This window comes from Camelus ferus, chromosome 3, assembly GCF_009834535.1.
Source record: "Camelus ferus isolate YT-003-E chromosome 3, BCGSAC_Cfer_1.0, whole genome shotgun sequence".
NCBI classification, from domain to species: Eukaryota; Metazoa; Chordata; class Mammalia; order Artiodactyla; family Camelidae; genus Camelus; species Camelus ferus.
This window is the reverse complement of record NC_045698.1, coordinates 33,869,116-33,892,326: the sequence shown is the minus strand read 5'-3', so window position 1 is coordinate 33,892,326 and position 23,211 is coordinate 33,869,116. Positions and strand designations below refer to the sequence as shown.

General features: G+C 37.4%; 1 protein-coding gene across 2 annotated transcripts in view; it reads right to left on the bottom strand.

Moving 5' to 3' along the window:
• ITGA1 (integrin subunit alpha 1) overlaps positions 1–23,211 on the bottom strand; it is a 152,864-nt gene that overhangs the window by 89,067 nt on the left and 40,586 nt on the right. For both annotated transcript variants that reach the window (XM_032471957.1, XM_006185916.3), the window contains one exon: positions 11,263–11,383. In XM_032471957.1, coding sequence (XP_032327848.1) covers positions 11,263–11,383 — 121 coding nt within the window. The remainder of the gene's footprint in view (positions 1–11,262; positions 11,384–23,211) is intronic.

Below are 23,211 nucleotides of genomic sequence, written 5' to 3'. Positions count from 1 at the left end.
ACGATTATCTACATCATTACAGAATGTGGGAAACCTGACTTAATAGGAGTTCATGTGAAAAAGTCATGGAGGATTTAGTTGACAGCAAGCAAATGTGAGCCAAGAGTGAATTTTAGTGCCAAAATGCTAATGTGACCTTTGGCTGCATTGCTAGAAATAGATGCCCTGGTCAAGGAAAGTGATAGCCCCTCTGTGCTCTGCGCTGTCAGGCCATGTCTGGAATCTCCAAATTAAGAGGGACATGGGCACAATGGAATGTGGAGGAGGTTATGACTCAGATAGTTAAGAGCCTGCTAATTTTTTCACACCAGAGATGTTCGAGGGAAAGTTGGGGATGTCTAGCATGGAGAAAAAAAGAAGTCTAAAGGAGAGTTGAAAGGTTGTAAAGGAGTGCAGGTGGATCAGGCATGCCTTTTTAAAACTTATAAAATTTGAAAGTTTGTCATATTGAAATGGGATGGAATTTATTTTGTGTAAGTCATTTGGGCAAAGCTAGTATTAATGGACATGTTTTATAACAGTTGCAAATATCAACTTGAACAGACTCCCTAAAACATAAGTGTGATATAATGCCTTTGCAAAGCCATTTCTGATATCCATAAATAACCATAAAAATGTTCAAACCCTTCAATGCATACTTTTTAATTCTGGGAATCTATCCTAGAAATGACCTAAATTAAAGGAAACAAGCTTAATGCATAAAGATAATGCTTATAGTGGTATATATAATAATGAAAGATTAAAATAAATGTGATCAACAGTAAAACTAATTAATTATTGTACAGTAATTTTATAGAATATTGCACAGCCATAAAAAAACAATAGTTAATAAGATTGCATGATAGGATTAAAAATTATGACATAATTTAAGGTAAAAAACCTACCTAATTTATTGAAAACCTATTACAATTTGAAGTGAAAGATGCCAAATTGTATTCAATGTACTCATTATAATAACAATGATAATAATAGACAGGATTTATTGAATTTATACCACATACAGGACACAGTTCTAAGTGCTTTCCAGGTACTAAGTAATTTAATCCTCTCCATAAAATATAGCATGAACTTTGTGCCAGATTTTGTGAGTTCAAATCATGGTTTTACTTTACTTAGCTATACAGGTTTAGTAGTAGCCAATTATCTAAAGTGCCTTAGTTCCTTCCTTTGTAAAATAGAAATAATAAGAATAATTACCTGACATGATCATCATGAACATTAAATGAGTTAAAACAGTATTTGGCTCATAGCATGTGCTAAGTGTTGGTTCTTTTTATTATTTTTTTTTCACATGATGGAACAACTGTATCTACGTAAAACAAAGATTTAAAGAGAGTACACCAAAAAAAAATTGTATTAATGAAGTTATGGTTAGGCTTTAGGGTTTTTTTCCCCCAATATTTTCAAAACCTTTTGTAATGTGATTGATTAAACTAGTTTTATAGCTTAAAACAGTTTGGAGAAAAGTAACGAATGTGTTATGGAAAGCATTTAAGTTGAGGCTAGATAGATTGATTAATGTTTATTAAGGACATCCTACATTCTCAGCATTAATGCCAGGCCCTAGGAATATAAAATGGATAACCAACTTTCTTCTGTCTAGCACAGGGAACTATATTCAACATCTTGCAATAACCTTTAATGAAAAAGAATATGAAAACAAATATACATATATATATGCATGACATTATGCTGTATACCAGAAATTGACACATTGTAACTGAGTATACTTCAGTAAAAAAAAAAAATAAAATGGATAAAACAATTTTTTAGATTGCTTATAACTTAAGGAAGAAGGAAAAATACAAATGTATTACACAATACTGAATAAGTCTGAACTTGGTGCAACTTCAGCAAAGTCTTAGAAGCAAGAAGGGACAAAGCCTGCTCTTTTGATAAGTTCAAGTAGCTCAGTGTAGCTGGAGTAGAACTTGAACCTGGTGAGGTAAATAGGGTCCAGATTATACACATTCTTATTGTCCACTTAAGAAACATGGATTTATTATATGGAGGGGAGAGATGGGAACTATTTGAAGCTTTTAAAGAGATATGTCACATGATCAACTCTGACTTATAAAACTTTTTACTCATAGTGTCATGAATAAATTGGGAAAAGGGGAAAATTAGACTCAGAGAGTGAAGGGAGGCATACCTAAAGTAATCCAGATAAGAAAGGAGCATCTGAATTAAGGAAGTAGAAAAGAAGGGATAACCAATTCCAGAAATGTTTAAATATAAGCTGTCTTTGCTTGGATTCCCCCCAAAGCATACTGCTCCAGATAGATTTCAGGGAGGCAGTTCCAAGTATGCACAAATGTGGAGGCAGGGGAAATGACAGAAGGAAGAAATGCCAATAAAGAGTGCATTGATAAGGGTTACTTCTGCAGGCTTCTGGGCCCAGTCTTGCTGGGGAACATCTCAAAAACCGCATGGAACATACATGAGCATGCTGTGAGCATGGCTGAAGCCCAAGAGTGAATACCACCAACTCAAGAGCATGCAGAGAAGAAGACAGCCGACGGCTGACACACAGGGTAAAAGAGCACAAGATTTTGATGAGTGAAGGAAGGAAATTGGTGGGAGTGATGAGAGAGGGAAAGGGAGAATCAGAAAACAGTGATGTCACAGGAGCCAGAGAAGGAAAGGATATCAAGAATGAGAGCCGTGGGAATCGAACAGACTTCATTTTAAGTAACTTGGCTAAAAACAGAGAAGATTTGGCTTTTCCCAGCAAACCATTAAGGGCTTGAGGCGGATTTAAATTGCTTATGGGGGAAACCTGGATAGGGTAAAATAATGGTTAATAAGAACCAGTAACAGGGGAAAGGCTGATGTCCCAGGAGAGTAAGTAGAATTCCCTGAGCGGGTAGAAGGGGTGGATCCAGAGGGACAATTGTGTCTCTGAAATGAGGAAAGCCCACTGGTTCCCCAGGCAGGGCTCTGGATGGTCCAGTATCCAGAGGCTTGTAAGTGTGGTAGCTGGTCTGGAATTTTGTGCACCAGTGTGATGTGACATTGTCCCTCATTGTCCTTTATTGAGTTAGAATCTATTTTTCCTCCTGTTGAAATTGAGATTTGCTTGATAAATAGAATGCAGCAGATATAATATGGTGACTTCTGAGGTGAGGCCTTGCAGGTCCCATTTCTCCTTCCTTCCTTCCTTCTTTCCTTCCTTTCTTCCTTCCTCCCTCCCTCCCTCCTTTTCTTCCTTCCTTCTTTAGAAAACAGTGGCTCTAGTCATCTAGTGAGATTTAGGGGAAGAGGTAGCAGTGTGGCAGGCTTGTGGAGAGTAATGACTATTTAAACTAACAAGGCATACACAGGCTGGACACACAACCCCTCAGGTTAAATGAAGTACGTTATAGCTGGCCGGGGACGTTTTGGAAGATGTTTCTACTGTAGATGTAAGACAGGCCTCCAAAGACCCTTCCAATTCTAAGATTCCATCATCTGAATACAACAAACTGTAAGTGAGTAGAAGAGTACTAATTAGCTGGGGGATATAAATCATTAACTGGGGAAAATCTGTCGCAGTCTATAACAAGTGAGTCCTGAACAGCACGTTAATAGTAAAGTTATTGTGAGTTATAAGGCAGAAGGGAAGAGAGATCATGGCTAGCCCAGGCAAAAGTGTGGAAACAGAAGCACGAGGGCTGAAAGTAGAGGTGACAAGGAAGTATGGGTGACTGGAACACAGCGTAAAGCTTCTGGATAACCTGGAGCAGGAAGGTTGAGATTGGCAAGTAGTGAACTTTGGAGGAAAGGGTCTAGGGTTTATATTTGAACTCCAGGGCAACACAAAACCCTGAGAGTATGGTAATCATTGGAAATAACCTGATACAGAACTAGAACCATGGCCTATTGTGTAATCTGGATAAGTAAAGACTGATGAGAACTCAGAAGATGGTAGACTGTAGCAGGCCAGGACTGAGACAAGGAGTTTGAGATTAGGGATCAATGGTACAGAATGGGTTAGCAGGCCACAGGACATGAAACAATTTTGTGTATTTTCCTAGGAGCTACTTGTTCTGACATCAAACACGCAGCTCTGGAAAGAACATATATCTCACCACTTAATCCTCAGAAAGTCTCACTTTCCCAAGCTGCATAAAAAATGACATGATCCTAGAAAAGTATCAGATAGAGTTTATGGGATTTCAGGAATCTTCAGCATTCTCAAGCCACATTAACCTCCTCTATTTTTTTCTCATATCACTTATCACTGTCACAATCTGACATATGCTATAACCTACCTGTTTATTAAGTTTATTTTCTGTTCGTCCCTCCCCAATAGAATTTAAGCTCCACAATAGCAGGAATTTTCAGCTATTTGTTCACTCACATATCCTTAGTGCCTATAACAGTGCCAGGTACAAAACAGGCATTCAATAAACATGTACTGAATAAATAATGACTGCATCAAATGCTCTAAGAATCTGAATAAGGAAGACCTGGGAATTTCAGACTCAGATGACCAGCTAAGAGGTCCTAATTGTGAAGTCTTTTTTTTTTTTTTTTCATTTTAGAGGATGGATATTTTGCTTAAGCAGAATGATATATTTGCCTTTGGGTGACAAAGGAGGCATTTCCACAGGTCAAGATTCCAGAGAATCCCTGTTGTTGAGAACTGGCTGAAGGCAAAAGGCTGGGGTTCCACATCCTGGCCCTGTCACGTACTTGCTGTATTAAACCTTTGGGAATTCATCCTCTGAGTCCCAGCTTCCTGTCCAGAAAATGAGGATGACGACAGTCATAGTCACCCAACACACAGGGTCAATATGAAGACCCAAAGCACATTGTTTCATAAACTATGGATGTTGTTACTTTAAATTTTAACATAACTTATTAAATTTTATTTATATTAAAATTTTGCTTTTTATATGACATTATTAAAATGACTTGTCTGCAGATTAAGAGGATTAAAGAAAGTTCCAGATCTCATTACTGATTGCTAGAGAATTACCTGATGAACTCAAAGGTCCTCAAAGTGAGAGAAATATCTCTTCTCCACGAAAAAGCTCCAATTACAGTAAAATTTTTAAAACTGAGAAGTTTGGTATTCATAACAGTCATTTTTGTCAATATGATCATTATTATATTTATTTGAAGGGTAGCTGGCCTCTGACTTCTCTGTTTCATATTTATATTTTTTTCCTCTGTAAAAGATAGTTCTTGGAGACTGTTGTCTCATATTTACATTATTTCATGAACAGGCTTTTCACTTAACGCTTTCTTGATGTCCAAGCCAAAATCTCTACCAAGTACCTCCTGCCAGCCATTAAAAACATAATAAACAGAGTAAGTGTGTGGCCATCCTATGGAATGAAGTTATACAGTGGCCCCATTAGCTGTTGTGCTTTCGGTCATGAAACGTACTGGGGTAGGAATGAGGTGAGCCAAAGAAATGACAAGTTTGACAAAGAGGAAAGTTCAACCTCAAAAGATATAATAAACAATTTAAAATAAATATTATATTAAAATCTATAAAAGAAAATTTGATAGAACCTTTAAAAAGTCTTTTTTCCCCAAGCTTGAATAGGCTTTATTTAAAACATACATGCATTGGAAACAGGGCATCAATCACCTGAGCCCACTAGTAAACCTTACCTGACACAAAGCAGGGTCCTAAACGAAAACTCATGAAGCCAATACATTGTGATATATATTGGACTGAGAACTGGCTACGGAGGTATCCGCATCATAAAAAAGATCTACTTTGAAGAGACAGGCCCACTGAAGTCACTGAAGCCCCCAAGAATGGATGCTTAAATAGAAATAAAAAGGGTGGAAGCACATGCTGGAAGGAAGAAAGCAATGGGACAACAGAGAGTGGAAAGTCTCAAGCCAACATCTCATTTTTTCCCACTTGGTCAAGACCCTGCCACACTGGTGATTACCATTAAATCTGGGAGGCTTGTGCAATGTTAAGCACATTTGAATTTCCTTTCTTCAAAGCAAAATTATTAAGCCAATTGTGTTCTTTATGACTTTTTCTGAACCACATTGCAATTTCTTGGATGCTTCAGCACATGCTAACCATAATGAATAACGGCTGGTCTTAATAAGAAGTGTAATGTGTTCTGCTACTGAGAAAACATGTGGTTTCTGAGCCAAAGATATAAAGTTAAGTTACACTCTGTTGGACACTTCTGAAAGGTAAAGGAGACATAGGCTGCCTTCTTTGTTAACTTTTATTCTTTCCAAAGATTTAAAGTAATGCTTTTCAAGTACACAGACTGCACTTGTTAGGGACCAAGTACTCCTTCTTTAGGCATACTTCAGTCAAGATGGAAGATGGGTCAGGATGATTTTTTTAAAAATCTGAGGTTGTTGAGCTTCCAAATGTGAGCAGTACATATGATTTATGCAGGTGCCCACCTATCAAAATCCATATTCTCCCAAATATGTAAGTTATTTCAAGGTCCGTTTCTTAAAGTAAGTCTGCATCTTATATGATTTTATAAACATAGAATATCCAAACATATTACTAAAACTTATTTGGCATTACCAGTGTCTCGGTCCCTTTAGAATTATATGTTGCTACCATGCCATCCTTAAAGATTTGGACATTGAGATTTTGTAGTTGGCTTACTTTTAAATTCAATTGGCCACATTGGTTTTGTTTCCCTGATTTTTCACACCTTTTCCATAAGATCATTATAAATACAGAAAGTCAAAAGGGAATCAAAGTATCTGACATCCATGTATACATTCGAAGGCTCACAAACTCTCACACATATATTAAAAGGTAAAGTCTAATACCGCAGAGATAGTTGTAATCAAGATTTACTTTTCAACATAGTTCTAATAAGGAAAACAGCACTAGACTGGGATTGGAGAGACTCGAGCTCTATTTTCTGCTCTGGCCCCAAATAGTTGCATTTCCCTAGGGGAAGTCACTTTAAAAACACTTTATTAAATGAGTGACATATACAAAGCAGTGCTTCTTTAATGTATACAACTTGATAAGTTTAGAGATAATACACCCGTAAAACCATCACCACAATTTATGCCATAAACGTACCCATCACCTCCAGAAGTTTCCTCCTGCCCTCTTTAGTGGTTGTTGCTGTTATTATTACTGTTATTTTGTGATAAGAACACTTACCACAAGATCTCTCTTCTTAGCAAATGTTTAAGTATACAATATAGTATGTTAACTGTAGGTGCTATGCTGTACAGTAAATCTCTAGGACTTACTCATCTTGCTTAAGTAAAACTTTGAATCTTTTAACTATTGCCCCCTTGTTTTCCCTGCCTCTGAGCCCCTGGTACCCACCACCGTATGCTCTGCTTCTGCGAGTTGGACTATTTTAGGTGCCTCATGTAAGTGGGATCCCGTAGTATTTGTCTTGCATCTGGCTTATCTCACTTAGCAAATGTCCTCCAGGTTCATCCGCGATGTCTCAAATGGAAAGATTTTCTTCTTTTTTAAGGCAGAATAATGTTCTATTGTATGTATATGACACATTTAAAAAATCTATTCATCTGTCAATGGGCACTTAGATTGCTTTCAAGTCTTGCTATTGTGAATAATGCCACAATGAACGTGGGAGTGCAGAATCTCTTCAAGATCTTGATTTCAGTTCCTTTGGATATTTACCCGGAAGTAGTTGGTTCAATTTTTAATTTTTTGAGGAACCTCTACACTATTTCCATAGTGGCTACACCAGTTTACCTCACCAGTAACAGTGTACACATGTGCCCTTTTCTCCACATCCTTACCAAAAATATTTTTTTCTAATAGTCATGGGGGAGTCACTTTTAACTTTTATGTTTTATGTGTCTGTTTTTTTCATCAATGAGAACAGGAAGTTAAACTAGATTCAGTTGTTCAGCCAACAAATAACCGTGAGAGCACATTATGTTGAAGGCCCTGTGCCAGATGCTGGACACTGCACAGGGCTGCAAGTGGGAACCAAAACCAGTTCTTGCTTCTAAACATTTTCCCTAATACACTAACTTCTCCCTCTTATGTGTTTTCCACTTTGGAGTTTCCAGCTACCTAGACATTATCTTGAACTCAACCTGTTTAAAACCACACTCATCAACTTCCTGATAAAACTGGTTTTCCTTTCCTGCACATCTATCTCTAAATGACTACCCACTTCCCAATAATTCAGTGTAGAAACTTTGGAATATGTTTGAATCATCCCAATACCTTCATTTGCCATTCCCAAATTTCCACAAAGACTTAATTATTCATCTAAATTTATCTCGGACACACTGTTTTTTCATTGCACTTCACCCAATCTAGCCAAGGGCCTCATCTCTTAAGCCCCAGAGTGCTGCTCTTGCTTGCTTGCAGATTTCCTAGCTTTCAGGCACTCCTTTCTCCTATCCAATCTATATGTAATTCCCTAATTGCACAGGTTATTTCATAAAAAGACCTATAATGGCTTCTCAACACCCTCTACTTAGGTACAAGCTCCTTTGTCTGGCTTTTAAGGTCTGCCATTATCCTTTCCCTTCTGTCATCCAAATGTCAGGCCTGTTTGCTTACCAACATGCTGACTTATTCTCAAGTCTATGCCCTTGTTTATGTAGCTTCCCTGCTTGGAGTGACATTTCTTCTTCTGTTATTGAAAGTAAGTCATCTTTCAAGACTCAGCTCAAGAATCAAGCATCACTTCCTCCTTTTTTGAACTCCCATTGATTAGTCCATGCCACACTGATTAACACTATTCTTTATTACTAATTATTTCATATACTTCCTCTACTAGATTATAAACTTACATATTTGTCTTATAGTTAAATCTCTCACAGAATTTAGTATAATGCCAGACACATAGGATGTATTACTTGTTGCTTGATTGGTCCACATTTATGCTATGGCTGAAGGAAGAAAACCTCTAACCCACCAATGAACATTTGTACAGCGACAAGCAGGCTGGATGTTACGGGTGATGCAAGACGTATGAGACACAGTCTCTAATCTCAAAAGGTTAACATCTTCTTATTAACATCTCATGCATGTATATAGAATTCTAAATGGTTTTCCTAAAGTTCAATTCAGTATAGACTCATTCAGACAGTCCATTAGGAGCACTTTTTTTTTTCAACCATATTCTTACTATCCACTCTATGCACTCTTTTGTTTCTTTCTAAGTGTTGGTCTGGCTGTCTCTCTCATCTACACGTTCCCTTCTTCAAAGACAGAGTGACTATGAGAAGGAAATTCATCACGATACTAAGGCCCCATTCAGGTCTGATTTCTCGGTTTCCCATTTCTTTGCCTTCTGGTGCTTTGTAAGAGGGGGATTAAGAATTTAGAGGTTGGAAATCTCGTAACAGGCTGGACTCTTAGAATAAAGGATGGAAAGAAACGGAAGATATCAAGTGGATGCACTAAGGCTCCATGAGGAAATATGAACCCCTTCTTACTCTACTAAGATTCATTCTGATAATTAAGGACTTCTGCTATCAGCCTGTCCTAATGTCAGAGAGACAGAACTGGATGAGGGAGGAAGCTTACAGGTCTTCCTCATGTTGGAAGATGAGAACCAGACTTTCACAACATATGTTAACAATACATTTGTCCCTTGGTATCCATAGGAGATTGGTTCCATGACCCCACTGGATACCAAACCGCAGATGCTCAAGTCCCTTATATGAAATGGTGTAGTACAGTCAGCCCGCCTGCCCTCCGCATCTCCAGTTTCTGAAGTTGGTTGAATCTGTGGATACCAAAATCCCAGACAGGGAGGGTCAACTGTATTTGACTATCTTTTAGAAAGACAGTTCATTTTAAGTAGGTGGATTAACTCATTAAGGCTTGCTATTTATCATATTCCTCTTTAAAATTTATGTAATGATTAGGAATTAATGAAAATTAACTTTTATATGTGTTTTATGTAAAACTTAACCTTTCTAAGAAGAACACACACTGAGTTTCAATTTACTAGTTTGCGCCCAAAAAGAAGCATGACCAGCTGGCCCACTCACCATTACTCACATGGGTAGAACTCCCCGAACTGCAGGCATAATGCCTAAGAGAATACAGTTGGTATCCAGAAGGATGACTTCATCCGTCTAACCTTACAAAAGTCGGGGGGGGGGTGAAGTGAGAGTATAGGATGGAAGGACAGAGAATATAAAAACGCCTACTCTACACAGGGAACTATATTCAGTATCCTGCAGTAACATATGGTGAAAAAGAATATGAAAACAAATATATGTATGTTCATATATGACTGAAGCATTGTGCTGTGCAACAGAAATTGACCCAGCATTGTAAACTGCCTATACTTCAAAAAAAAAATATATATATATATATATGTGGGGGAAAAACCATACTCTGTTGTTAGATTTCACATCTGAGCTATTTATAAGGAGAGTAGAAGAGTGAAGCACCCACACAGATTCTGGTTTACACCTAGGATGCAATATCTGTACTTAGAAAATGTTAGAACTCAAATGCTTACTGTGATAGTATGTAGGGAATTATTGTCAAATTAAGCAAGTCTAGAAGACAAAATGAAATAACGAAAAGCCACATCTTTTCATCTGTGAGCTATAGTAGAGTGATGTTTTCCAAGGAGAGGAACATCCCTTTGTTTGCATTATTATAGTTAGTAGAAAAATGGGCTTGCTTAGCTTGTTACTAAACTGAAAGAAAGCTTAACTAACTCCTGTTCTCTTTTTCTACAAGGTTCAATTAAAAAAAAACTCATTAACATTTGCTAAATATAAAGCAAAAGAGCTCTAATACTAATTTTGTGTCATTTTCAAAAGTTAAACATGCTTTAAAAATCACACCTGACATGAACTTAACCAATATTAAATCATTTCAAAGTGTGTAAAAGAAATTCAGTAAGACTCATTATAAATAACAGACCAAGCTCAGATCAGTAAAACACCAAAAATATAGGCCCAATATTATGCTATGGAAGTGATATAAAGACAGTGATCATCTGCCTCCCAACCCCTCCTGCTGAAGTCCAGCTACTCTAAAATGAGAACAATTAAAGAACTCGTTGCCAGAATAACACAATTTACAGAACAATGGCTATTTTGGATAAGGACCTTCCCTGAGGTCAACCCAGGCTTCAGCAAAAATCACCAGCCACTTCCTTTAATACTGCCAAGGAATTTTTCCTTTCTTTGCTTTGTCAATTTCCATTACCAAATGATCAGACTGCATTTCCTACCATACGTGATTCATTCTAAGTCTCATTCATAAAATGAACTGCAGCTAAATAGTATTGTCCATTATCTTGTTAAAGAAAAAAACAACAGCAACAACAAAACCCATGGACATACCATTTTCCTTCTTCGTTTTCATATTGTTGAACAGTATATCCAAACATGTCCTCCACTGGGCCGCTGAAAGTCATTGAGTTTTTCACATCAACATTGAATGATACGCAGAAGCCTAGAACAACTTTAAGAGGGAAAACAAAGTCCAGTTACATGGAGTTAACAAAGATTCTGTTATGTTTTGAATTATGAAGGCATTTTTGAGGTTACCACTCATAGCTGTGTGCTGATTAACAAGACCAATGATGCTCAAAAAACGAGAACTACAAGGAGGGTGCACAATATTAACTGTGTTACTGACTAGAAATCAACATAATGATTTTAAAAAACACAAGTATTAACATTCAAATAAGATCCTGTAGTAATTTAGTATCTGTACCATTCCCAGAACTAAAGATTTCAGAGTGTGTGGGAAGGGCCTGGCAGAAACTCATGCTCACATATGACTAATGCAGCTGCAGACAGTTTTCCAGTAGTGAGCCCAACACTAAACCATTGCCACTCATGAAATGTAAACAGCTTCATTTTCCCGTTCTGACTACAGAGGATACAACCATCACCATTTAAAGCCTTGGGAGAGAAAGCTTTCTCCTCTCTGTTTCGAAAGGGAAGGCAAGGTGATGCTCTCCATCCAGAGGCTGCTTCCTACGCAGGCTTGAGATTTGCTCTGTGTCTCTCCGAATCAAACAGTGGGGGGAAGCTTGTACTCATACACTAATGTCTCCTCATGTGTTGGTGCTGACAACCTCATAGGCTGCTGTTGAGATTAAATCAGATGATATCTCTAAAGACGGTTAAATCTCTTTAATTTCTTTGTAGCTCAGGTAATGGAAACCCTTTATAGGTGAGACTCTCTCCTGCAAAGGTTCTGGATGGTGACAAATTCTCTCAAATGAATGGTGCCAAATTCCATCTTTGGTACTGGTTTTTAAAGCATACTTGTGATGTTCCAAGGTACTCCCCTCCTAGATGTAACTAAGGATTCTTCCCAAAGAGTATGCCTTTATAAAATCACAGAACATCACATGGCACATTCAGAAGGTGATTAAATTCACTCTCCTTTGTTAAAATCAAGATATATAACTACATGTAAACAGAAAAATTCTCCTTCCTTATTCACTGTAAACTCTTCCATAGTATAGTCTAAATTCAGACTCTAATTCATTTCATGCTCTAATTCATAACCTTTAAATTTTGGTAACAATATTAAATACTTCTATGATGCACAAAATTGTATATAACTTAGAGAAAATTATTCTTCATAAAAAGATGCATAAATACCTATATTTTGATAATCTTTTAACTACTAAGCACTCTTTTTAAAAAAATCTTTAATAGAAATAATTATTAAATACAATCTATATTGTAGTTACCTGTGTGGGAGTTTTTTCCCCCTAGATTGGAAAATTCTTAAAGGCAGGGACTCTTTTACTCAATCTCTCTTATCCCTTCTCAAAATCTAGCACAGTTCCTCGTACACAGATGGGCAATAACACAGAGTGAAAGACTACACGTTGAAGGAGAAAGTGTGCCAGTTGTAGACAGAACTTAGTTCTGTTACATCTTAGTTAAGGAAGACTTACTTTATGGAGATGGAAATTTTCAAGTTAGATTTTTAGGGAGAGGGAGAGATGTGACTTGGCAGTGAGAAGGAAATATGTCCCCAGGATTTGGGAGCGTCTCTGTAAGTAATAAGACACAGGACAGGACAAATATGGTTGCAAGATCATAGAGAGATTTGCCTGGCTGGCGTGGAAGATGCAGAAAAAGAACGGATGGGTAGCACAGGTCCATTTATGCACATTTCCTGTTCATTCTTCAAGGATGATAGGGAACAGCTGGTTACCATCTTCTGCTTAATTGCCTTTCATATGTTTGAAGACAGTTTTAAACACTGTTCACTCTCTACTCCAAATTAAATAGTACACGTTCCTACTCTTTCCCCACAGTTACCTTTAAAGCAAAAACACTTTCATGGATTATTTTAAATATGAGAGATATACCAAATTGCACTTCTACAGCAGGATTTCTCAACTTTGGCACTATTGACATTTTGGGTCAGAAAATTCTTTGTTATGAGGGGCTGTCCTTGCATTGTAGGGTGTTTGGCAGCATCCCTGGCCCTTGTTCACATGATGTCAGTTGTCCCCCCTGAATTGGGAAGATCAAAAATGTCTCCAGATACTGCTAATTTCCAGTGGGTCCAAAACCACCGTGAGCTGAAGACCACTGTACTATAGACAAGGGGGTAGAAAACTACCACCAACGGTTTTGTTACAGAAGGTGGCTGAGAGCCAACTGTGGCCCGCAGATCAGTAGCAGCTGCATCACCTGGGAGCTTGTGAGGGATCCAGATTCTCAGGCTCTTCCCAGATTTCCTGAATCAGTCATCCCAACAAGCTCCCCAGAGAACCGGATGCCTGTGGAGGTCAGGGAAGTACAGGTCTGTAACGTGGCACTCCTCTTTCATAACGCCGATGCAGGGAACAGAATTTACCTAAAGTAAAAGGACTCACCATCCCTTAGACACAAGGGGGAAAGGATTTTCTTTAATCAGGGTCTACTTCACCCTTCTTGAGGGATTTTTCCAGCACTTCATCATTCTCAGTATAGGCTCTCCCAAAGGCCCTTCATGGTGCTCCTCAACAGAAGACCAAGAGCTTTGGGTTTCCTTTTGGGGCCTGTTTGTTTATTCTACATGTTGTGCGGAATGTCCAGGGGTGTGTGCTACACTTTTTTTTTTTTTCATTTCCTGTCCTCAGAATTCCACAGGCAATTTGCCCAAAGCGATTGTAAATCAGCCTCTTTCATGTTTTCTGAGGCACCAAGGAGCCTGAAGCACAGGACATGACATAAAAAAAAAAATAGTTTACATTTTGTTCTTTTGATTTAAAGGAGCACATAAATAGTAAAAGCAGCTTCTCACAACTTTTCGTTCAATGTTCGTGTTGTTATATTAAGTTGCCTTGGAACTTTATGTACCAGAAGTAAAGCAAAAATCATACTTATTTTTAATCAAAGTGAAAAAAAAAAAAGAGCAAACAGACTGATGTGGCTTTAAGGGCAACATAGGGTGAAAATGATGGGAAATAAAACATAGACAATAATAAGATATCAAAATTAATTCTGATTTCACATGAACCAGCAAAAGAGAGCGTTTCCCCCTTTAATAATAGTAACAACTATATAGTGTACTTACTATGTGCTATCCCTCATATGCTCTATCTCATTCACTTTGCCAACAAGCCAACCATCAAATACCATTATTATCACTATCAGGCAGATGAGAAGGAGGCTCAGGATGATAGAGAAATTTGCCCACATTTCTCCAGGACTCTCATATTACTCACACTAACTCAATTTTTATATCTTAGTCTTGAAACTAGAAAGAGCTAGTAGGTGACATGGGGATGGGTTTACAAGAGAGGCTACCATCAGTCCATATAATTCCATCTCCTAAGAAGCAATTTGGGGAGGAGGCTCTTCTACGTGGACATGGAGGATGCTGGGAATGAGGAGGAAGGTCATAACAAGGAGAGAAGTCATGGCCACTGAGCCAGAAAAAGCTGCACGAGGGATTTCAGCTAAAACACATATATTTAGGTAGAAAAGAAACTGGAAGTCTTGTTCTCCTTCAAATACAGTTAGATGAGTTGTATACCTAAGGGCTGAAAACTGAAGAGGACGATGAGATTGCTGGTGTTGAAGGGCATTTCTTGTGAGATTGTTTTGTGCCAATCCTTTACCCCAGGATGGAATAAGTTGTGTAAGGCAACTAAATGAGAGAAAGGGAATGAGAGAAAGAGAGAAAGGGAGGGAGACTGACAGCTGTGTAATGTCTTCTGCTCACAGGTATTTTCATATTAATAAAGGTATTGAGCTAGTCAATGAGCTGTGGAGGTTAGGGAGGCAGCTGTCATTCCTTTTTGTGTGTGTGTTAAGAGACTGGAGCTCAGAGGTTTAAGTCATTTTCCAAGGTTAGGCTGTGTGAGTAGCAAAGACAAGACTTCAACATTGGTCTTCTGAGGTCAAATCATGGCTTTCTGTTACTAGAGTGCTATTAAGTTAGTCAGATTGATAAAAATTAAAAAATTCTGGAGGGAAAGGGGGTGGGAAGGGATAAATTGGGAGTTTGAGATTTGCAAATACTAACAACTATATACAAAAGGGATAAAAAAATTTCTTCTGTATAGCACAGGGAACTATATTCAATATCTTGTAGTAACCTATAATGAAAAAGAATATAGAAATGAATATATGTATGTATATGTATGACTGAAACATGCTGTATACCAGAAATTGACACACTGTAACTGACTATACTTCAATAAAAATAAATACATTAAAAAGATTAAAAAATTTTTTTTAATAAAAAATTACAACCTAGCTCAACACAACCCCTAAATGGTCCATGAGAGCTCTTAATCATCTTGCAACTTTGGAGCATTGAAGGGTAGGACTGGAAGGAAAAGCTGAATGAAGGGGGAAAAGCCTGGGCATCTCTAGCGGGCATTGACTCTTTGGTGGAAGGAAGGTCCCCCTCCTCCACACATCCTCTGATTTCCAAAAAAAGTCACTACCGTCTGTTTGACTGTTTGCTTCTTAATGAAAAAAGTCTGTCTTTCACAGGGCGGTCCAGAAATTTTGACCTAATAATGCCCAGATTGGAGTATTTAATAGCCAGTGGAATTCTGAATATTTTAAATTCCAATTCCAAGGCCAGAGGGTATCAAATAAATGGTGATGAAGAATACATATTAAAATCCTATTGCTTTCTTTCAACAACTACCTTTGCATGTTTATCCAATCTAGAAATAATAGAAATTATGCAATTAACATTATTTTTTATTATTTTTAACAGAAAGAGTGAAACCATGATACAGTACTAATATAGGAAATCATAATAATTGTGTTATTATAATTAATTAATGGTTTTTAGAGCAAATTCCTTGGTATTACAGAAAGATGGTGATCTTTAGAGATATATAAACCTGGGCTTAAGCCTAGCCCTTTCATTGATATTATGTAGTTAATTATTCATATTTATTTAACTATTCTACAAATATTAATCTAGTCTTTATTTCGGGTTGGATATATGCTAGACCCTGGAGATACAGTCATAAAAAGATAGTGCTCCTTTCTTCATGGATCTTACAGTCTACCTGGGAAAAAATATGGCAAGTGAGCCCCAGCTTATCATATCAAGAGGAGCTTAGAAAAATACCTTCCAGGTATTGGCTGCCATGAGACATGTAGCAATTGAAAATGCTCAAAAAATGAGTTAACTTCTTTTACAGGTAGAACCCAAAGAGTCAGTTTACCATCTGGCTTTTGAGTTTTCTTTTGGAAGGGGATTTTCCCCGCATTCTGATGGCCATTTGTATCTTGAAAATTGATACAGTCGTGCTGTATCGTTGGGGAAGGCCAGTGGGTTCACTGACTCATTTCTACAGCAAACTTCCTGTTACTAAGCCCAGCTGCAAGAAAATCTGCGATGAGGGGTCGGGCCTGCGAAGCGGAAGAGCCAGCCGAGGAGGAGGGGTGCACGTGATTCCTGTTCTTGCGGAGAGAGCCCGTGGATTCTCTCTCAGTCCTTCAACAGGTGGTGCATACTGATGACGTCACCCAGGCTCTGGGCCAACAGCAAGTCAAGGCTTCTCTCACGCCAGTGAAAATCTACTCCCCTCTAACCTACTGCAAAGATTACAAGTCTGCTCCCAAAAGAGGATGAGTCTGCGGTGGCTCTTCTACTATATTTAGGCCACACTGAGTCACCACCTTGAGCCACCTGAGAACCACAGAGCACACCTACAAGTGCAGCCCTGGTGGTGCAGAGCTGCTGGGCCCTCTGTGCTCCCCCAGCCTCAGCAGTGATGCATCCTGGGCACCTCGTCTCTTGCTGTGCCAAAGCCTCCAGGTGAAAACAGTTCATCCACCCTTGCTCAAGTGGAGATAAACTCCCCAAATCATATATGCTCAGTATAACTAATGATGTAATATATTAAATATATTACATTACTCCAAACTTACTTTTTCTCTTTGAATTTAGGTAAAATACATTCAACTTTGAGCCACTCCAGGGATTTGGAAGAAAACAATTCAATGACAAGAGTTGGAAGTCCTTTCCGCACCTTGTAATGTATAATGAAACATCTTTCTAATATCAGTGCTGTGGGTCTGAAATCTTAATTAGTTTAAGTGAGTTGGCTCTCAATGGTGGTGTACATGTTGCCTTAAAAGATAAAATCGGGTCGACAGTGTAAGTGAGTCTGGCCACAAAAGTTAACATTCTACATCATTCTAGTTGGTTTGAACTCTGAGGTGATTATTTTCATAGCATTGCAGTCTTGAGAAGGAGGAGCCAAAGAACTCCAGTTGTGAAGACCCAGGAAATAAAAATAGAATGAAAATAAGATAAACAATACTAGAGCCTTGAGCAAAGAGTGTAGAATCAACACAAGCACTTGGAAATAACATCATAATCTCAAATTCAGAAAATTTGTGTTTTCTGGAGAAAATACCATACCCCACTTAGTATCTCCTTCCAACAGTTGGAACTTCCCTATACAATTATGTAAAAAGAAAATCTGGTGCAGTCAATCTCACCATTCAAAGTCCTTTCAACAGAAATGATGTAATATGTCAGCAAGATTCTACCTCCATCAGCAAGTCCAGAAAAGCCAATCCAAATAAACACCTCAGTATTCAAGCATTTTCCAAGTTTCATCCTGTGAAGTTGCTTTTTAATTTCAGCTTGCCATAGTGAGCGAATTGTTTTGACTTTCAGTGCTGACGTCCTCTGGGCTTCCAGTTATTACAAATGGTAGTTGAACTTCAAAGTGAGTGTGTGTATATGTATGCATCTGTATATGACTGGTAGGAAGGATGCAAGGAGGTCTAATTCTTGGCACATAGTAAGTGTCTAATACAAGTTTGTTAAATGGAACAGGATGGAATAAACAGAGAAATGAAGATTTTCAGTATAAAGGTCATTTTGGCTGTAAGAATTTGTCCCCTTTCATAAGTGCTGCCCAGAATATTTAACTCCAATGGAGTGTTTCCCAAACATCCTTTGTTAAAAATCCCCCTTATAAATTTTTCTACATAAGTTTGCTCTTCCACAGTGTTTATTTTCCTTTGTAGTATCTACAGACATCTGCTGTTTTTCCCATATCCTCCCACCACAAATAATTGCCTGCTTTGCCAGCTCCTCTCAGACTGTGCCTTCTCCTGAAATTCTTAAACAGTCTCAGAATCCAAACACCTCCACCCTATCAGCATCATCTGCTGGCTCTGTGTTTTACAGGATAAAAAAGCTGCAGAACCTCAGGGGTCCCTGGATCCCACTGTGGGAAACACAACTTGTGTGTTTGTGCAAGCAACATGAGCACAGAACTCTGCTCTCCAGCTGCCCTGGCACCCTGAGAGCTGAACTCATTACTTTCTGTGACTACACAGCACGGAGAGCTGCATATGAAAAGGCATATTCCAATTCCAAACAGAGTAGGGTTGTATCCTATTTAAGTGTTTATCCAGGTATATGAGATATGAAGTCTTTAGATGGGTAAGAATCTGAGTGAACGTTGTGCTTTTGTTAATGAAAATGTTTCAGTGAATTTTATTAATTTACATGTAATTTCCTTGTGGTGAGACAGTAAGACATTGCCAGTTTTAAGGTTATTTTTGTTAGTATGCACAATAGGTACTTTTTAGGGCCAGAAAAGCAAAGGGGTAGTATACATTGTAAAATAAATGATTTTCAACTTACCTAGTAGATTTAATTGGCAATTTCCAATTCCAGGCACCAAGAGATTCCATTATTGATTCTCCTGTACCATTTAATGGGATAATTTTTCGGGATGGCTGGGGTGTTGGCTATTGAAGGCCATACACATGTCCAAGTATGTGAGGCAAAGTTACAACTTCCATTGCTTTTCTGGGGACATTGAGTTTATCCTACTTCATTTTTTGTTTTTTTTTTTTAATTGAAGTACAGTCAATTACAATGTGTCAATCTTTGGTATACAGAACAATGTCCCAGTCTTGCATATACATACATATTTTTGGTTTCATATTTCTTTTTTATTGTATGTTTGTTTACAAGTTTCTTAGCTCCAATGAAAGTTAGGAAATTGAAAATCACTTACAAAACTGTATATACTACTTCTTTGCTTTCCTGACCCATGAAACTATTAAACTACCTGTTGTGCACACAAGCAAAAATAAGCTTAGGCCTCACAACGTGTTATTAGCTCATACGTATCACTGAGAAGAAATCATATGTGAGTTAGCAAAATTTATTAAAAAGAATCTGTTAATAAAAGTACAAATTTTTGTCCAGATTCCTTCTTCTAAGGCTTCAGTGTACAGAAAGCATACAATAGCTGGCTAAGATTAGACTCTGAGATTGAACCAATGGCATCTTAAATATGTAGGAAAAGAGTTAACCAGTTATTTAAGGTACATATAGTACAAAAAAGAGTGTAAAGCTTTTTCTTTTTCTCAATTGTACAATTTGGAGTTTGGAGCTGAAATTAAGTGAAAACACATATGTGCAATAAAAAATAAAGTAGAAATAAATATAAAAGACTAATCATAAAATTTTCAAATGTATACATTACTTGAAAGCATTCATTTTGATTATTGAAATGTGAGCAGTGAAAGTGTAAGGCTTTTTTTAAAAATATGATTGTTCATATTGCGTTATGGTATCACCTATAAAATCTAACAGACATTCCTCACTCGGTGAAATTCCAACATGTGAAAAACATCAGTTAAATTAGGTTATGATTATTTAGATTGGAAAGTAATTACTGGCATTTTGAGTCAGCTATAATAGTCTTTCAAAGAGGGAGCATGCCTAGAGTTTTAAAGATGTTGTGATTTTATGCAGTTTTAAGAACACAATCAACACATCAAACGAAGTCTGCCTATATTTCATGTTGCTGTGGATTACAAAGGGCTACTAGATTCAGCTTGCCTTAACCTCTCATTAAAAAAAAAACAACACTTTGTCATATTGCTCAGAAACAGGAAGCAAAATATACAGATTTATAATATTCTTTTTTTAATGGACTATGGTTATCTAAATACTTTTTGGTCTGACACACAGGTGCTCAATTATTAACATTAATAAATTAAGGGCTTCATGCAACTAACTAACAAAATGAAATACTGTATAAACTCCAACAGTAAACTGCAACCCAAACCAAAATCTGTAAGAAAATGATTGCTTCCTAGAGTTACCCGGTAGTTTAACTGGCAACTTCAAATGCCAGACACTAAGAGATGGCATTATTAATTCTCCTATCCCACTTAATAGGCTAATTTTTCTGGACAGATCAGTACTGCCCTTAATAATATACTACCACTTAAATCAAAATGATTTTGTATAAGTTTTTTCCCTTCCTCGCTACTTATTATAGCAATTTTCCATCGTAGCATTCATTACCAAACATTCTCTTCATTCAAAAGCTTTTTGGCACCTCTGTTGACAGAAAATTTGTCCAATTTATCCAGAGGAAATAAGCTAAACAAATACAATTTATTATTTACCTGGAAAAATTTGGAAAATAAATCAGAAAGTCTTTTTAAAGAACATTGGGGTTTGTTTATCAGATAAAGTCAAGTCTCAGTAGCCTGGAATGTTGAACTATTTCAGAAGGCAAGGGTCAGTAGAATGTTTGTTTTCTTTTCGAGGGAGAGAGATAACTTTTTGATGCTTTCTTCTTTGTTTTTAGATGGCTCAAAACTTTGTTTCTTAGCTATACTGCTGTTGCTAAGACCATGATTGTCCTTCAGCACATAGAACATTAGTCGAGCAGTAACATCCTTGGACCCAAACCCTACCCCTACCTAGTAGCAGCATCTTTTACATTCTTTCCATTAGACCATGAGGGTGTCTTGGAATGGAAGTAAATACAGATGTTATAGTCAAGATTCCCAAGAACTGGCAGCCAATATTTTCCTTAAATGGAAGCATTCTGTTACTTAGGAAAAAAACTCTAGTGACTAAGTACTTATTATACACAAGGTGGAGGTCACTTCTGGACTCGAGGAAAGGGAAGGAAGAGAATAGGATCTAAAAGGAGGTAAACATGTGGCTCTGACTTTACAGGTTTGAGAGGAAAATGCTTCCTTCTCACTCCTGATGTTTCCTTCCACGTGGAGGGAGTTTCACAACCTGTCACACGTTTTTGTCTATTTCTATACCTGCCCCACCTTTCACACTTAACTGGTTGGTGGGTTTGAAAGGAGAAGCTGTCTGGGTGTCTCTTAGAAGTGAGCCTAACAAAACAAAACAAAACAAAACACCTCTGTTCTCTTCCTCTAGTGTCAGCCTCTGAGCTTGTGCTGAAGAGAAAGTCAGCTTCATCTAGGGGTCAACAGTGGGAACTTCACTTAGCAGCTATGCTCCATTCTTTTTTTTTTTGTCATTTCCTGATTGAATTGGTTCTGACCTCAAGTGATAAAGATTTGCTTATTGAGCTTTCTCAATAATCCCAATGGTGTTTTATTTCTTATAAAAAATAAACAACATTAGGAAAACATTTAGATTTCACAATGTTGGGTATTGGGTACATTTGTATTTTATTATGTTATTCCTTAATTTTCTTGCAATATTTCATGATTTTAAAAAGCTTTACAAATTTTCTCTGTATAATTATCATTATACATTTGAAGATGTTTTGCCAAATAAAACTTCTTGAATTCTTTTTAATTGCATTAATTTTTTTTCTTATTTTCGTAATTTTTAACAAAGAAATTAGAACAAACACAAAGCCATGCTTGGAGCTGCAAGGAGGCACAAAACAAAAGAACTTGAATGGATGGCTTTAGTTATCTTTACCCATTTCCTGCTTTCTACATTCTCAAGACTTACACTCAGAGTAGGGGGTAAGAAGACAGAGGAGGCATGATAAGAATAAGAGGGAAATATGATAACTTTAGAGGCAGGCAAGGTGAACAACAGTGTGGTGGATCTGGCCAAAGGTTTGCTATGGGAGCTGCTATTTCATACTCTCACTCTGGTGAACATCACTGAGGCTCAACTTGGAAGGGCAAAAAACCCCAAAGATTTTGGAACTAATAGAATTAACACTATGATTATCTAATTTATACCACTTGGTTAAACAAATAGACTGGCCTGAAAAGATACTGACTGCTAGAATTTTCACTGGTTTCTCTCCATAATTTTCTCAGTAGCTGGTCACAGTCTAATTTCTTATTTTATATCCTAAGGCTGTGCTATTTATATGGATGGATTATTGCCTTTTCAGAGAACTGCAGATAATTCTCACCATGGCAATGAGAGTTACATTAAGAAAGAGACACATATGCTTCTCCAGGAACTCATAATTCCTTACTCTGTCAGGGAGAAGTTTAACTAAGAATTATGGCGGTAAGTCAAGTACACTTACTGACTTTCCACTGGCCATCTTTGTATCACAAACACTAGGCACTCAGGGAAGATATAAAAGAAACAGTCATCACTCCATTTAGAACTGTCCAGCATGCTAGAGGTGAATGGAATATCTACTTCTGAAAATATAAACATACAAAGATGGTAGGAAAAAAATGCCAAGGAGTTTTACAATTATCAGCAAACTTAAATAGGATACAGCAAGATTAATGGCAGTTGAATATGAAGGTGTATTTGACAGTTTTCCTCAAGCATTGTGACTTTAGAGAGCCTGCTGACCTCATCACTTCTTACCATTCCATGTATTCTTTCCACTTTCTGATCTTAAATTATTATTTGGATCTTTAAAGAGGCAGAAATTAGTGCAATTGAATTAGTGATAACAAGGACTGCACCTTGTGGTATCAATGCTACATTTTCTCAGAAGGGTTTCTTATATTAAAACACACATACACACATGCCTGTCTAAAAATTCATCAGTTTACCTTCCTTTCTGTTGAAAGGAAGAAGTGTATCCTTAAAAACACATA